Here is an 18,479-nt window from a genome sequence, read left to right as displayed (position 1 = left end):
TTTACAAAATTATAAATTTTTGGTTAGGGTTTTGTATGTTAATTTTTGGTTAAGGTTTTGTATGTAAGCTTGTATCTCAGTATCCACTAATAGGAATGGATTGAAACTTCACACACTTGTTCACTGTCACGATCTCACATGCACTGTGAAGGTCACATAACTCTACTTTGCATTTTTACAAAATTATGCCCCTTTTTCATCTTAGCAGTTTTTGGTAAAGTTTTTGTAAGCTGGTATCTAAGTATTCATAAATGTGAAAGGATTGAAACTTCACACACTTGTTCACTGTCATGATATGACATGCAGTGCAAAGGTTCAATAACTCTACTTTGCATTTTACAAAATTATGCCCCTTTTTGCAACTTTTGTATTCAGTCAATTGACAAGGCTGTTGAATAGTCGAGCGTTGCTGTCCTCCGACAGCTCTTGTTAATTAATGCTTAAAAGTAGGTCCATACAGGTTGAAATTGCCTATTTGCCCCTTCCCTATTGAAAGTAATTCATAGCATATAAAACATTATTTAATACAACAACAGACAGGCAAACAAACAAAGCACAGCTTCTGCTGCAACCAGGTCACTTGACACTTATTGACGTTCGAATGTCTAATCTGTCTGACCAACCTACTCATTTAGTTGACAACAGATAGGCTTTCATTATTTAATGCATATAGAAAAAAAGTAGTTCAAGTACGAAGGGCATAGCAGACATAAAAGCAGACAGATAGCACTGATGGCATATATAAGTAAACAATTTACAATTTAAATGCAATAGGAAATCCGAGCAAGCTAAAATTTTAAAGGAAAAAAACCAAACAGGTAAAAAGGAGCGATGCTTAAAGGGAATTCCGATAGTTTTTTATGCGCATCTTTCTGCGCAGCCGACACTTTCTATGGAAAACTGAACTGAAGTCAACATTTGTTGAAACATGTTACAGACAGTCTTAAATATGAGCAATCTTGAATGAAATAACATTTTTGATAAGTTTTATCAGTAATCAAATGTTGATACTTGTTTATGTTGTATTGACAAGTATCATGCCTGACAGGTATCTTGCTATTTTTGTGGTTGTGTTTTCAAATCGCATTTTGGTACAAAGACAGTGTTGTTCATATAATGTAAGATAATTGACTTAGTACTGATAAGACAATATCACCTTTCAGATTATTAGCTCACCAGAGCACAAAGTGCTCAGGGTGAGCTATTGTGATCACTCACCGTCCGGCGTCCGTACGTCGTCCTTCCGTCCGTCCGTCCGTCCGTCCGACCACACTTTCCTTTAAACAACATCTCCTCCTAAACCAACAGGCCAATTTTGATGAAACTTCACAGGGATGTTCCTTGGATGGTCTTCTCTAAAAATTGTTCAAAGAATTGAATTCCCTGCAGAACTCTGGTTGCCATGGCAACCGAAAGGAAAAACTTAAAAAATCTTCTTCTAAAAAACCAGAAGCCCTAGAGCTTAGATATTTGGTGTGAAGCATTGCCTAGTGGACCTCTACCAAGTTTGTTCAAATCATGACCCCGGGGTCAAAATTGACCCCGCCCCAGGGGTCACTTGATTTTACATAGAAAAATGTTAAAAAATCTTCTTCTCGAAAACCAGAAGCCCTAGACCTTAGATATTTAACATGTAGCATTGCCTAGTGGACCTCTACTAAAGTTGTTCAAATCATGACCCGGGGGTCAAAATTGACCCCGCCCAGGGGTCACTTGATTTTACATAGGAAAATCTTCAAAAAATTTCTAAAAATAAAGCAGAAGGCCTAGGTCTTAGATATTTCACATGTAGCATTGCCTAGTGGACCTCTACAAAATTTGTTCAAATCAGATCCCCGGGATCCAAATTGACCCTGCCCCAGGGGTCACTTGATTTTACATAGGAAAACCTTAAAAAATCTTCTTCTCAAAAAGCAGAAGCCCTAGAGCTTAGATATTTGACATGTAGCATTGCCTAGTGGACCTCTACTAAAGTTGTTCAAATCATGACCCCTGGGGTCAAAATTGGCCCAGCCCTAGGGGTCACTTGATTTTACATATGAAAATCTTCAAAAATTTTCTTAAAATAAACCAGAAGGCCTAGAGCTTAGATATTTCACATGTAGCATTGCCTAGTGGACCTCTACAACATTTATTCAAATCATGACCCCAGGGTTAAAATTTACCCCGCCCCAGGGGTCACTTGATTTTACATAGGAAAATCTTCAAAAAATTTCTAAAAATAAACCAGAAGGCCTAGATCTTAGATATTTGACATGTAGCATTGCCTAGTAGACCTCTACAAAATTTCTTCAAATCATGACCCCCGGGGTCAAATTGGCCCCGCCCCATGGGGTTACTTGATTGTACATAGAAAAATCTTCAATATTTTCTAAAAATAAACCAGAAGGCCTAGAGCTTAGATATTCGACATGTAGCATTGCCTAGTGGACCTCTACAAAATTTGTTCAAATCTTGACCCCCAGGGTCAAATTGACCCAGCCCCAGGGGTTACTTTATTGTACATAGGGAAATCTTCATAAATTTGCTTAAAAATAAACCAGAAGGCCTAGATCTTAGATATTCCATATGTAACATTGCCTAGTCGACTTTTACAAATTTGTTCAAGTCATGACCCCCGGGGTAAAATTGGCCCCGCCCCAGGGGTTACTTGATTGTACATCGGAAAAGTTTCCAAAAAATTTCTAAAAATCATCAGTTTGACATTTGAAACATATTACTCTGGTGAGCGATCCAGGGTCATCATGACCCTCTTGTTTAGTATTCAATTTAAGAAAGAATTAAGAATTTTGAAACTTTTTTTTAACTTCTAGCAGACATACATGTAATCAATTTGGCCAGGTTCGCGCCATTTTCCGTCCGAACAGGTGTTGTATTCTAGCGGTCTTGACATAAAATTTAGCCTGGTGACCCATACATTTTTAGCCATTTTTATGCTTACAATACAATTATCTATACACAAGAAAAATAGGAAAAAATTCTATAAAAGAATTTTTTTCAAAATTTAAAAAATATTCTTCACTATGGGTATTTTTCACTGAAAAAAGTTCAAAAAAGTAAATAGGAAACACTACTTTTTTTCATTTGTACCCATTATTGTAAGGATAGAGTATTACAAATATGACTATGATATCAAATAAGTATATGATAAAATTTGTAAAAAGAAAAAACTTTATTTATATTTTGGTTGGTATTTATAAAAAAGGCAGAAAATTATGAAAATGTTGAAAAATCGCTAGCAGTTTCAGCAACAGTGGGTGTGTTCAAAACAATTTTTCACAAAAACAAGCCTGGTGACCTATTGTTTTTATTTGTTCATTGTTTTCAGCACAAATTTTCCTATCATATATGTGAATTTAAAAAAATTCTATGAAAGAAAAAAACTATAGGAATTCTCTTTAAGCTACTGGCACATCCTGGAACATTTAGTGATTTACATTTGGGGCCTGTTCAGTCGGACAAAATTTTTGTATTGTCAGCTACATTTTGTACATAGCTTGATTGGCAGACTGTTCAACACCCAGACAGCCTCAAAGTAGATGGAATTCTTGCTATACCTTGCTGTCCTTACTTGTGGAATTTCAAGGATGTTTGAATATCTGAAGTTATAATTAATAGCCATGTGCCTGCCCATGCCTGAAATTATGCCTTGACGGAAGCCTGGGGTTTTCTTCCACCATCAGAAGCTGGAAAGTCACCATAATTATTTACCTATAATTGTGTTGAGATTTTAAACCCAATAAAAACAACAAAAAGCTAAATAATCAATACATGACTGTTATTTTTTCTTGTAGATCCGAAAGAGATAATCCTGCAAACCTGAAGAAGTAAAGTTGCTGATCAGGAGGGGGAGTTAATCATATCAGGATAATGGCACAAGCCGGCAGTAACGAGCACCCTGATGGCAGACTTGTGAAAGACTGCCCAGACAGCCTGCAAGATCTGTGTATATTCTACTGCATGAACAATCTAGACATTCTTGTGGCATCATTAAACAATATCAGTGAAAGCAAAGACGATATCTCGTCCACATTTTCCTTGTTGCTAGGCAACCGGTTGTTGGAATATTACCTTTGTTCCTGTTTGCCTAGTGAGGATAAAGAACAGTTTGTGGATCAGCTGATGCAGAATAGTCAGCTATGCAACGAAGTAAACATTTCTCGGAGAGAAGTCTTCAACCCAGATAATGTACAAGAACTTGCTAATAATGCAATCAGGAGACTACAGGTTACAGTGTTTGATGAGGACAGTACCACAGGAACACTTGAAGCCTACAGGGATTTGTTAGAGAACAACCTTTCCCGCTTGACGAGCTTAGGTCTTTATCAGAAGTGTGGGGAGGAGTCAATGACAGGTTTATTAAATCTGCTGTGTGGTAGAGATTATGATGACGACGTAGATGATTTCAGTGATTCTGATGATGAATCTAGCAACAAAAATCAAGGTGCTGGCGATAATTCAGATATGTTTGAGGGAACCAGTGTTGTTTTTAACACAAAATACCATGGGTTTCAGATTAGAAATTTAGATGCTCAAAACGAGGCAAGAACTGAAACCGGAACAGGAGCGGATGAATCTTCAATAAGTGCAAATCAAGTTGTTTCAAATTTAAAATCTTTCAGTTACGAGCAAGTCTATACTGCTATTGATCCACACAGATCACCAAGCCACAGCTATGGGTGGTTTTATCACTTACTGTCAAAGATCTTACTAGGTAGTAAACAGATTCAGTCGTTCAGTTTAGTTACAGTTATATCAAATCCGGTAGAATGGTTCCTGTCTCAACCGAAGTTACCATTGCTGAAGAATCTCCAATCACTATGTTTGTCTTACGAAGACAACCATGTTGCAGCCCTAAGTGTGGAACTTGATATACCATACACGAAGAAGTTCTTTTCTAACCTTCCAGTTCTTGAAAATTTAAGGTAAATTTATTCTGTTTTTAGCTTGTCTGATTTTTGAAAAAAAATCTACAAATTATTGTCATCACTTGATCGTCGGCATTGGTGTTCATTAAATTTTTTGTTTAGGTCCACCTTTTCTCAAAAACTAGTATAAGAGCTACAGCTTTGAAACTTTGCACACTTGTTTATTATCATTAGTTGACTGTGGATGCCAAGAACCATAACTCTGAAATTTGCATTTTTAAGTTGTTAAAATTATGGCCCTTTTTGTATTTAGAAAATTCATCTTTTCTCAAAAACTATAAAAGCTACAGCTTTGAAATTTTGCACACTTGTTTATCATCATTAGGTGACTATGCAGACCAAGAACCAGTACTCTAACCTGCATTTTGGCAGAATTATGGCCCTTTTTGTACTTAGAAAGTCTGACTTGTAACTCTTTTTCTTACAGACTATCCAATTCTGAACTGTTACTCTTTTTCTTACAGCGCTTTTCCCCTTTTACCTGCAGAAGGCATATATAATTACTGGGGTGGGGGGATGATTTGGGCTTTCCCTTCTTTGTCTTTAGTTAGTTTAGTTTATACTAATTTGTTTTAGCTTGATTGTGATGAAAGCTTCAAGCTTATTGGAACCACTCTCGAACAGTGTAGTATTTTAATGCCCCTCCCCCCCTCCCTACCCCCCTCCCCGTCACACACACCCTCTTGAAAGAAGAAGAAAGGGTATGCCAAACGAAAGTTATTAGGACGATTGTCTGCAGTCAGTAGATGGCCCTGATTGTATGGGTGATACAATATGGAAGGTCTAAGTGACGGTGACACCTCAAGACTGGATGCAGTTTGGATCAGTAACGGTTAACTAGAGAATTCTTATGTCTGGCTGTCAAATCGAAAGGATGATTGCATTTGTTTATAACTCAGAAAAAACAATTAACATGCATTAATTATCTCTAAAAGAAAGTGTATTATGTGACTTTTATGGTAAAATAACTTTAATATACAGTCTCTCTTCTTCAGTAGCAACACAGGCTTTCTTGTCTGACATGAACTATGAGGTTGATAAATCAGTTTATTCCTGCCAAAACGCATGAGAGGCAGTAAATGTATAATATATCAACACAAAATATCCACCTATTGACAGTCATAGAACTTCTATAAATTATGATGAAGAGAAAAAACAACCTACTCAGGTGGGGCCTAAAAATAGCAGCAGATGTATTAATGCACCCACCAAAGAAGATACAGTACTTGCTTTTCCCATTTTACCTGCAGAAGGCATATATAATTACTGGGGTGGGGGGATGATTTGGGCTTTCCCTTCTTTGTCTTTAGTTAGTTTAGTTTATACTAATTTGTTTTAGCTTGATTGTGATGAAAGCTTCAAGCTTATTGGAACCACTCTCGAGTCTGCTTCTTGGAAAAACCAGTATGTCATATGAGAAATCATGGTCATGATCCTAGTTGGGCTCAAACCCTCGACTCCAGTCTTCAGTTGTACACATGATGTTAGATATATTTTGTATTGTTACAGACACTTGGATATCTCGTGCAATAATCCTGGGTATAGACCTACTGATAGATACAGTTACGATGATAGCATGGTACAACTGTTCATACAATCTGTGAAAATGATGCCACAGCTCAAGTCTCTTGACATATCAGGAAGTAATCTGTCAACAATTATTGGACACAAAAGTACAAGGTAAACATTAAGACTTCTGGATTAAATGTGGTCAGACTCATTTCGCTTGACTATTCATAGAATAAGGAGAGCTATCCTACTAACCACGGTGTCGGCATCTTTGTTAAGTTTTTTGTACAAGTCCAAATTTTGACATATAGCAGCTAGCTTTGAAACTTTCAGCACTTGTGTACCATCATCATGTCCAGTTTTAGGCAGGAGTACATAACTCTGTGAAGGATTTTGTCTGAATTATGGCCCCTTTTAAATTAAAAATACATTTTTGTACAAAAATTTATTGGTTAAGATTTTCGTACCAGTTCAGATTTTGTGTAAGCTGTTTGACATTATGGCTTTGAAACTTTTATCACTTGTTTATTATAACAGTCTCTATCTTTAAGCAAGAGTTCATTACTCTTACAAGTATTTTTGCTGAATTATGGCCCTTTTTGGACCTGAACTACAATGTCATTACACATTGCCATATAGTGCAAGACTTATCCAGTTCCACAAATACAGATACCTTGTTTGTTTTATCTGTTTTTCTTCTTTTGTCTGAAAATCTCTGGTAATGTTTTGACCCTATACTTACATCAGTTCTTCAGATAGTTGAGGGCGTTGTCAATGGACAGGTCTCACTTTTCCTTTATTCTGTTGGACAATTATTTAAAGTACCCATTGTTAAAGAAATAATCTGTCACAGAGAGGGATTTTGTTGTTGAATAAAATCAGTGGAATTCAGATGCAAATAAATTAAGTCACAAGGGTTGTCTGAAAGGTGTTGCATTTAATTCTCATACTCTGAATGAATTACCATACTAATTAACTAAATTATCTTCAAATAGTTAAAATAGTCTAAACCAGTTCAATTGTAGTCTTACAATATACTCCTGGCCACTACACAACAAGATAACAATTGTGTAGATGATAGATGTAGGGAGTGGGGCCCTCTGTGGCAGAGTGGTTAAGTTCATTGGCTTCTAATAACTTGTTCCATGCCAGTATGGTTTGAAACCTCACAAGTGTCCAGAGTAACAATGCCCAGAGGGGCATCTGGAGTCACCTTCCACCATCAAAAGCTGCAAAATATTCCAAATGACCAAAACTTTGTCAGCATGATTATAACAAGAAAATACAATAGGCTTATCGTTTATTTACTTTCAGTGAAGCAGAATGTAAAGAGCATTGTATGCCTGGATTTGAGGGGAGACAATTCGATTATTTAGGACTATACGGGAATGAAGAGGCATGTCGGCACAGGTTTATCCCAGCCAGAAAGGTATGTTACATTCTATAAAAATCTTTCACTGGTTTAAAAGTTTGAAAGTGTAGACAGTATATTTGTATAGAAATATGTGGTGATGGCACAGTGGTGGTTCCGTCACATGCATGAGGTTAGGGTTTGACCCTCCGCCATGCCATTCCAAAGACTATTAAAAGGTACTAGTTGCTTCCTTGTATGGTACACAGCATCTAGATGCTTTTAGGGTTGGTCAACCCGTTGTCTGTATAATTTGACAGGGTTGGGTATAATGTGATTTGATGAGGTGTCATGTGATGGGTGGGATATTATGTGACTGAGTAGGATATCATTTGACTGGATGTGTTATAATGCGACTGGTTGTAGGTGTGGATGGAAACACCCTGCTGTCGAACTCGGCAGAGCTTCATTACCAACAACCAATTACCCTTGAACCAGACATTTCAGTCCGCACCTTGAATCAGTGTAAGATTCTTATTAACTATGCTGCTTTAATTTCTAAGAGATTTTCCTAGTGTGCCAAAACCTAACATCATACTTTGCTGTTATGATGTCATGTTAAGTGATGTCATGACGTCATACATACGGTTAGTATAGATTGCATATTTGCCTGAAGAAGTATTTCAATACGAAACGTGTTGCAAACTTGACTTGTTTATTAATTTAACCATATTGCTTTAATTTCTACTAATGCTAACTTCTTGCATTGCACAGGTAAGTGGGGATGCTACCTTGGATCAGCTGTTAGTAGCTCTGTGGTCCTTGCAGCACAACAAAGCTATCATGCTCGGAGTCCTTAAAGATCTACAAGATTGGATACAGGCGCACTATGTGACTGGGAAACATGGACTTCCAATGCTAGATGTAAGACATTCTAACATTTAACTTGTGTACATTTTGTGACAACTGGCTGTGGAATGTATCTCACGAATTCCTCAGTAAAAGAAATAGTAAAAAACTATATTTTCAGAGATCTTGAGTTTTAATGGACAGATTGTTCTCTTCATAAATGTTTCTTGTATTGTTTATTGCAACACATGAATTTAAAATGTGTTTAGAATAAATTGATAATCTTTGAAAAGATTCATTGAAAGGATGTTGATTCAAAAACACTGTTGTAAAATGATAATGTGAACTCACTGAAACTGTAATGTACTGAATATCCTAGCCTGTAGATATACTAATACTGCAATATGCCAATACCAAATATTTTTTTAATCTCTTAAAAGGCTCATAATTTTGTGAATGTAATGCGATAAGTGTGGGGTTTATTGCAGTGACTAATTACTGCAGAAAGAGGTCAACTTCCAATAATGAAATGAAAAAAAAAGCTATTAAAAGTTTATAACATTGCGACTGTATACAGTATTTATTTTATGGTGTCATATTTGGTGAAATATATGTACATTGTGGCCCAGAGGTTAATGTGTATGTCCTAGGAATAGGTGGTCAAAGGTTTGAGTCATATTGGGAGCTGTTCTGATATGGCTGGTTTGTGAGCCACCTGCTTGGAACAGTTTACCATTGCCTGCCTGCCTTATGTCTGGTGTTCAAGGATAGCATTCAGGAGGAAAATGTTTCTCAGAAGTCAAAATGGTTAAGGGGGCTGACACTATAATAAACAAACAATTTATTTGTTTACTGGTTGAATGTGTTTTAGGGTCTAGTTGCCTACATGACAAAGATTGGAGACTGGGATGGTACCTATAGTGAAGCTGAATATTATGAGGAAAAGAGTATAAGTGTTATTTTGTGAGTACCTGTTGTTAGAGTAACAAATTTTCCAAATGTTTCTTTCTAATCTTATGTCAACCTAAAGGCAGTCATACTTGTTTTAATGGTAGGCATGATTTCAATTTTGCACTTGAGCTGGTGCACTTGTTATTGCAATTTCTCTAGGGCCATACTGGTAATTCTTGCTCAGATATTTGATGAATTTTACATATTTTTTACTTAGAATTTTAAGTTAATATATTTTCTATTTAGAATTTTAAGTTAATGTATTTTCTACTTAGAATTTCAAGTTAATACTTTGATGCACTTTCACTTGATCTGTAATATGTGAATGGATTTGTCTAAAACTTAAACTGTTGACTCCTCATCATCACCCATAATATATAAAGCATGGCATATAACTCGGGCATCATTATTTTGTGAATTATTTCCCCATTTTACGAACAAGTTCAGGTTAAAGTCATGATGCATTTTCACCTTGTCTGTGTTATAACTAAAAGGATTTGTCAATGATTCAAACTTAAAAGAGTTGCTGGGTATCATTGCTCACATCATATGACACAGTTATCACTGGAGTGATTTAGCTCTAGTTTCTTCAGGTATGCTCTATTTAGAATAAAAATAGCCGAGCCTGCTGTTTACTTTGACAGCACTTGTTAACTTGTGAATTGAAAAAAATACATTTATGAAGTGTAATATCTGAAATTCACAGCAGCCTTAAATATATACATCATAGACTCTACCCTCTCTTAAAGAAAATGCAGTCAAAGTGGTAGTTTTTTAATTTTTGAGGCCTCAGATACCTAGAAATCATTTATTTTTGGGAGCTTGAATAGAAATCATTTGTTTTTATGGGCTTGATTTTTTTTTGGTCAAAATCACTGTTTTGTCAAAGATTGCAATGTTTGAAGATTACATTCAATTTGATGGGTACGGTAATCTATTTGTTTATTGAGATTTAACTTTTAGCCAGCTGGCAGCAAGTGATTCTGCCTTCATGACCAGTGCAGACCAAGATCAGCCTGCACATCTATTCAGGCTTATGATTATCTGCACTGGTAAATTTTCAGTGAACACCCCTTTGAATAATAAATAATATTTCCAAATTGAATAATGGACCAGTCCATTTTAGAAATTTATCAGGCTAAAGGTTAATTTCGGTGCCTTACTGAGGCAACCATGAAACAAAAAAAAAATTAGTCACCTACAAATGAGACTACCAGATTTTATTAACATGAAATATATGAGTAAATGTTGATATTTCAGGCATTGTGTGTATTTCCTGTTGAGAAATGATGAAGTAAGGAAAAATATCACAATAAAACAGAAGAGGTAATTGTTTTAAGCTTAAAAGATTTGTCATCTTGCCTGTTAAGTATAACTTCACTTTTCTCAGCTCAGTTATGATGAAAACTTTACATATTTGAATTACTCAGAGTGGCTGACCTTAACCGTAAGAAAATGTGGTCATACGCTAATGGGGCATAAATCCAGGACATTAAGATTGTGTACAATGAAGAATAAAGGTGCAATAAACGGAGTGACATTACTTTTGGATCAACCCCCGTACATGTATTTCTTATATATATATTATGAAGTAGCCTTTCAGTTTAGCTCAGTTTGAAGAGCATAAGACAACTTTAGGTTATGAATTCAATCCTTTGGCAAGATGAATGTTCTTCTTTACAATTTGATCTTTGATTTCTGTAAGGAAGTTGAGCCGCACCCTGAGAAAACAACATAGTGCATTTACGACCAACATGGATCCAGAGCAGCCTGCGCATCAGCGCAGTCTGGTCAGGATCCATGCTCTTCGCTTTCAAAGCCCATTGCAATTAGAGAAACCGTTGGCGAACAGCATGGATCCTGACCAGACTGAGCGGATGCGCAGGCTGGTCTGGATCCATGCTGGTCGCAAACGCACTATGTTGGTTTTCTCATGGCGCGGCTCATATTTGTAAGTAGTTAAATAACAAAAAGAATTTTTGTTCCATAGACAGATTGCAGAACAGCTGTTTGTTATATGCCACACACTCGGTGTTCATCCAGGATGGCAAAGTTCAAATCAAGAGCAGAGGAATAAGGTATATGTGTTAGTGTTTAAAAAGAAATCTGATCAGATTACCAGTTTAAGGTTTATATTTTCCTTTGAACAGGTAGCTGAGATATCATTTATAATTTCGATGAATATTAAATGTCAAGGTTTCATTAATTTTTTTTTTCACAAACATAGAACACATTTGTAACTATTAACAAACTTCACATTTGCTAAAGGGTCATTCTCAGATTAAAATAATTTTCTTTCACATTTTTTTGCCCCTTAACCTGTAAGTGACTTATGTCTTGCCTGACAGTAGCCTGGGTTCCAGTCTGTCGATTTTTCATGTGCTTCTGTTTGGCAAATCGACACTGATACTATCAGAAACTAAACGGCCAGTAACAGCGACTTGCTCATACATATGAAATAGTGTGTATGTTATGAAAAAGCAAAAAATATCAATGCCTGAATCCCATGCTAGCCCGACAGTACCTCAGGGTTTTTCCAGACCTTATAATGGTATTTTGAGAATAAACTGCTTGAATTTCACTCTGACCTTCTTTTGAAATGTTCTGTCAGCAACTTGTTTTGTGGAAAGATTGAGAAAATGTAGATTTCTGCTATAACACCATTTTAGAAATAGTTGATAAAAGTTGTTGGGACTAAGATTTCAAGATGTGCTTTCTAAAACAAAGTACTTGAAAACAGGGGGAAAGAAGGACTTGAATTTTGTCTTGGATGTTCTGTATGAACAACGTTCTGTAAATTCCTTCACACATTTCAAAGTTACATTTTTATACAATTGGATATAACACATTTTTGACAGATTGTGAGGATTTCCATGCTGCTGATGCTGATCCTTGACCTGGAAACTATAGCTGTGAGTTTAAAACATTCTTTAATACTGTTTATCTCCAAATTTATGCACCCTATCACTAGCATTTTCAAGTATTCATTGACTTTAATTTGATTAAAACAACACCTCCACAAAATATAATCTCTCAATCATAACATTTCTTATGAGTTGTGCTCATAATTTGCTATGTTGATATCATTGATAGGATTCAGATACACATATGTTGCAATAGTCTGTAACACTGACTGCATAATGCAAGTCTCAAAATTGGATAAAACAAAATTTCAACAAAATTTCCAACTCTTTTAAGAGATTTTCTTGATCTATGGATAGATTTACATTAACAACTCTTCATAGATATATAACAACTTTACAGGTATACAGTCGCATTAACATACCCTGTATAAATGTTTAACATCTTTACAGGTAAACAGCTATAGATTTGAGCAATATATACAAGTTCTTCTTGAGGTTTTCCATAGCCCGGTCAGACAAACTCAGCAACTGCTTTCCCTGCGTCTTCTACACTCAGCCTGCAGGATCAGTCAGGAATATAAGGCTATTGCTGGTGGGAAAATGCAACTGGTCAAGGTAACTAAATGCTGATTCAGATCATTTTTATAAATATATTCATGCAGATGAAACTTCTTATCAGCTACAGTTTGGTATATATAAGGTACCGTAATTATAGACTTTATTACATACTCATTTAAAAACTCTTTTTAGTTTCAATGAAACCTGAAACGTCAATATTTTTCCATATTGACGTTCAGATTTCATATCGGGTGCGTGACGTCAGTTTCATGTATGCTGTTGCGTTTAAAAGTTCTTTATCAACGATATTTTCAATTTCACTCAGCCTTAATAACAAATTTGAATCATTTATATAATGATTTTAATTGTAGATATGTATGTAATAAAAAGATTATTAGATTTGCATCGAAAAATATGCACTTATTCTTTCGCAGAATAATATTGCGCTCCTGAGGTCACATTAATACTTGTGCTAAAAGAACTTTATTTTGATTGGGTAACCAGGATAGGAAAATAAAATTTTAAAAATACGTCCAGTGAAAGTTTAAAATGTATTAAGGATAACATGGTGTAATAGGCCTCAATTTCACCAAAAGCGTACGTACAACTTGATACTTTAAGCTTTAAAAATGTCAAAACGATAGAAATAAGGTGCATATTGACAAGTTATATAGTGGCAGAAGTTCTCAAAAATTTCCTTTAGATTACCTCCCCTGATAATTTTGGTTTTTCATGAGTTACCCTGAAAACTAGAAAAAAAAAAAAAAAAAAAAAAAAAAAAAAAGATTTTCTCCTTTGCCCTACGGTGAATTTTAGATTTTTTTTTGATATTTGTATCAGAATCATAATGCAGCTTTCTACTGCAAAATTTTCTCGAAACTCAAGTTCAGATTCTCATAATCAAAGAAATTAGATATTTCCCATAGGCATCAATGTTAACTTCAAAACCGATTATCTTCCCCAAAAATGATAAAATTTGAAAAATCTCTCGGTGAAATTGTTTTCAATTTTGATTGTCTTTAAAGTGACCAAATTTCATTTAAATATTACCATCCAGTTGCAAGATATGAAATATGGCTATTACACACCATGTTATCCTTAAGCACTCATAGTGCATACATAAGTGTGAATAATCATATGGTATAGGTTTTAACAAATTCATTTCATGACCAAATCTGATTAACTACCTCTATAAAGATTCTATTTGAAAATTTCCAAGAAATTTCATTTTTTGACAATCTTTGAATGAGTATAAATTGCGTAAAAGTAGAAAATATTAGTCCTTGCATGCAGGAAAAGGAAACAACTATTTGTTTGAATACTTCCTTGTATAATTTTAGAAACTGATGATGATAGTGTTAGAGAAAGTGACAAAACTTGAAGATATTGATGACATTATGGAGAAAGTATGGAGTATAATCTGGACCCTTACAGGTATGGCTAATATTTTTAACCCTTAATGATTAGCTGCAGCGTTTTTACTGAATAATCAATTGTTGAAGTTATTATTTGATAGGCATAGGTGTACCATGTACATGGAAGAGCACAGGACTATGCATTGACAGGTCTCATGATTGATCCCTGGCCACTGACTTCAAATCTTTTGCCCCTCACTGATGTGGGTTCTAGCCTAACTCTGGGCATTGAATTCTTCATGTGAAGAAGCCATCCAGCTGGCTTACGGAAGGTTGGTGGTTCTACCCAGGTGCCCGCTTATGATGAAATATTGCACGGAGGGGCACCTGGGGTCTTCCTCCACAATCAAAAGCTGGAAAGTCTCTATATATGACCTATAATTGTGTCGGTGCAACCCACCCACCAAAAAAAAGAAAGAAGAATAAGTAAGGGCAAGGCAAATGTTGCTCGACGCCTGACAGAAGATAACATGTTTGAAATCTGTTGCCTCCCACCTTTGATTTATTGTGGAGAAATTGTTGTTAGCTTGCAGATCATGTTAATGCTGGTTAAGAATAAAGGACACTGGTTATGTTACAAGTCACTTTTACAATATTTAAATATTGGTGAAGAGAGTAGTATTAATTACATATTGGACAAAACTCAAACTATTGTTGATTCTGTTATATTTATTGTTCAAACTTCAGTTTTAGAATTTCCAGAAATAAAAAAAAATTGTCTCAAGAATTTAGAATAAGTGATGTTTTGCACATAATTATTCCTTTATCTCATTTATATAAGAAAATCTAGAGAAAAGTCAGATCAGTTAGTTATGTTATCCCACGATTGATCTTGCCTTTGCCACCAGTGTAGATTTTGATCAGCCTGCACATTTGTGCAGTCTGATCAAGACCTGCACTGTTCGCTATTCAGCCAGTATCTTTTTGGTAAACACCCCTTTTAACAGTTAATGGTACTGTCCAAATTGGAAGATGGACAAGTTCATTATGGAAATTTAGCATGGTAAGGGTTAATTTTGATTGAGATAACATTGCTTGAACTGATTATTGTTTTATTACAGATGAGGTTCCGTCCAATTGTGAACTGTTTGTACAACATGCTGGATGCCACATAGCCAAAACCTGCATCGAAGTAAGCCTTTACCATTTTCAGCTTGTAGTTTGTGAAAATCAACAATATTAGTACATGTATTTATTTCTTTTTTTTTTTTTTTTTTTTTAAATAAATTCTAGGGAGCAATAAACATTCCTTTTATTTTATCTTAAAAATTGAAAATTCAAGATTGCAATAGAAATTATTTTGCTGATAACCTTGTGATTATGTTTCCTTATATGCTGGGAGGTATATTGATTTTGTGTTATCTGTCTGTCCATTTGTCTGAACTACTCTGAAACTACTGGTGGGATTTCAGCAAAATGTTATAGAAAGGTTCAAGTCCAAGGTCAGTTTTGCATGTCTTTGTCAGCTTCCCTTTAAATGATGTTTGACAGAGATATAGCTCCTTGATGGTAATGGCTTGAGTCTTTTTGGACCATTCTTATACTACTGGTTAAATTATTTTTGGTGAGAGTTATGGGCCATTGAAATAAACAGACAATATTTCTCCATGTTTGCACTCTAGAATGTGCATATCTATAAGATCTTGTTTAAGATTGATAATGGGTTGTAGTAGTAAGTCCAGAGCTGTACGCCCTTGATTATTTCACTTTATTTACACTTGAGAGCACCTTTGGGGTCTCCTTGGGTGCGTGGTAAAGGTTACTGACTTTGAATCACTTGCCCATCACATCCGTGGATTCCAAACCTAGCTTCGGTTGTAAGATTCCATCATATGACAAAGCCATTCATCTGGCGTAAGATAGGTTGGTGATTCTACCAAGGTGCCTGCTTGTGCATGAGTAAATACGCAGATGGTCGCCTTGGATTTTATGCCATTGTGAATGCTGGAAAGAGACCATATGTCCTATATGAGCCGCGCCATGAGAGAACCAACATAGTGCATTTGAGAACAGCATGGATCCAGACCAGCCTGTGCATCTGCGCAGTCTGGTCAGGATCCATGCTGTTCGCATTCAAACCCTATTGCAATTAGAGAAACCGTTAGCAAACAACATGGATCCTGACCGGACTGCGCAGATGTGCAGGCTGGTCTGGATCCATGCTGGTCGCAAACGCACTTTGTTGGTTTTCTCATGGTATGGCTCATATTTATTCGCCAAGGATATGTATACCAAAGAGATCTCTTCAGGTTGCTTATGGGTCAGCTCAGATAAGTAGATGTAGAGTTATATGCCTTTGAATTGTCAGATATACTGTATTTCATTTTTTACACTATAGCACCTTATATCTGAATAGATCCTTTTGATATTTACACAGAATAACTTAAGATAAAAGATACTGCTCTTAGGTCAGACTATTGACAGCTGAGTTATGTGCTGTTGATTTAGTAATAAAATTACATTTCCATGTAGTGCAAGACTTATCCAGTTCTTTAACAAATGCTAGAAACAGAAACCAAAGAAAATGCTAGAATCTTACGGAGGGTAAAACAAAGTCTTATGTAATTCTGTTTAAACATTTTAAACTTCAACCTGCGAGTGGCAAGTGATTTTGCCTTTGCAGCCAATGCAGAACAAAATCAGCCTGCACATCAGTGCAGGCTGATCAAGATCTGCTCCATTTGCTATTCAGTCAGTATATTTTCAATGAACACTCCCTTAAATAATAAGTGGTGCTGCCCAAATTGAATGATGGGCAGTCCATTTTAGACATTTACCAGTGTATAGGTTAATATCAACATGTTTTTAACTGTATAGTATGTTATTTTAGAAATACCCAGATGCAAAGAGCCTTCATAGGAAGATCACTGGTGCCATGGTATGTATTAACATTCCTGTGTCTTTACTTGATCTCTTTAATGGAGGTAAATTTAGCTGAATAAAGTTGACCAAAGAAACAGTCATAATGGTGCATTGCTGTAGATATCTTAAGAACTCCTTGTACTTCGATCCTCTGATAAATTTGGCAGACACATTGCCTATGAATCCGGCTTTTGTTAGCTCACCTGTCACATAGTGATAGGGTGAGCTTTTGTGATTGTCCGTTGTCCATCCACAATTTCTTGTGAACGTGATAGAGACCACATTTTGCAATCAATTTTAATAAAACTGCATACAACTTGTATTGGCATAATATCTCAGTTCCTTTTGAAAACTGACCAGATCCCGTCATTGGTTATAGAGTTATGGCCCCTTCAGGGGCCAAAATTTGCTATTTTTGGCTTGTGAACATGAGAGAGACCGCATTTTGCAATTGATTTTAATAAAACTTGCACACAACTTGTATTGTCATAATATCTTGGTTCCTTTCGAAAACTGGCCAGATACCATTATTGGTTCTAGAGTTAAATGGCCCCTTAAAGGGCCGAACATTGCATTTTTGGCGGCTTTTTCAGCCATATAGAGACTTCATTTATGGTTTGATTTGATACAGACCTGCAAAGTATTCTAAACAACAATAGATCTTGGATTCCATGATAAATTCGCCAAATCCAATCATAGGTTCCGGAGTTACAGCCCCTGATTGACCCCAGAAAGAGCCAAAATTTGTTAAGTTTACATTGGATTTTAACTACACTTACAACTTAAGTCACAATAATATCTCAGTTCCTTTTAAAAACCGGATAGGTTCCGTCATGGGTTCCAGAGTTACTGCCCCTAAAAGGGGAAAAATTTCCTATGTTGGCCCTTTCAGTCATATAGAGGTTTCATTCATGTTTTGATTTGAAATCAAAAATAAGCTTGTTTACACTCTAGGGGGGCACATTTTTTATACTATTTTCATAAAACTTGGTCAGAATGTTTGTTATCATAAAGTCTTGGATGACTTCAAATCTGGGTCACATGGGGTTAAAAACTAGGTCACTAGATCAAGTCATAGGAAAAGCTTGTATACATTCTAGAGGCCACCTTTTTGCTCCAATCTTCCAAAAAAATTTGTAAGAATGTCTGTTTTCATGAAATCTTGGACAAGTTCGAATCTGGGTTATGTGGG

The 18,479-nt window shown here is 35.8% G+C and overlaps 1 protein-coding gene across 1 annotated transcript in view; it reads left to right on the top strand.

The window, feature by feature from the left end:
* LOC123564771 (protein zer-1 homolog) overlaps positions 1 to 18,479 on the top strand; it is a 42,732-nt gene that overhangs the window by 17,554 nt on the left and 6,699 nt on the right. The window contains exons 2-13 of the mRNA XM_045358580.2: positions 3,795 to 4,925; positions 6,438 to 6,608; positions 7,752 to 7,866; positions 8,563 to 8,712; positions 9,509 to 9,600; positions 10,849 to 10,914; positions 11,579 to 11,666; positions 12,447 to 12,500; positions 12,903 to 13,067; positions 14,351 to 14,444; positions 15,487 to 15,557; positions 17,256 to 17,303. Coding sequence (XP_045214515.2) covers positions 3,871 to 4,925; positions 6,438 to 6,608; positions 7,752 to 7,866; positions 8,563 to 8,712; positions 9,509 to 9,600; positions 10,849 to 10,914; positions 11,579 to 11,666; positions 12,447 to 12,500; positions 12,903 to 13,067; positions 14,351 to 14,444; positions 15,487 to 15,557; positions 17,256 to 17,303 — 2,169 coding nt within the window. The 5' untranslated portion in view covers positions 3,795 to 3,870. The remainder of the gene's footprint in view (positions 1 to 3,794; positions 4,926 to 6,437; positions 6,609 to 7,751; positions 7,867 to 8,562; positions 8,713 to 9,508; positions 9,601 to 10,848; positions 10,915 to 11,578; positions 11,667 to 12,446; positions 12,501 to 12,902; positions 13,068 to 14,350; positions 14,445 to 15,486; positions 15,558 to 17,255; positions 17,304 to 18,479) is intronic.

Source organism: Mercenaria mercenaria, chromosome 2, assembly GCF_021730395.1.
Source record: "Mercenaria mercenaria strain notata chromosome 2, MADL_Memer_1, whole genome shotgun sequence".
Classification (NCBI taxonomy): domain Eukaryota; kingdom Metazoa; phylum Mollusca; class Bivalvia; order Venerida; family Veneridae; genus Mercenaria; species Mercenaria mercenaria.
The sequence above is the reverse complement of the archived record's forward strand: the minus strand, read 5'-3'. Positions and strand labels throughout refer to the sequence as shown.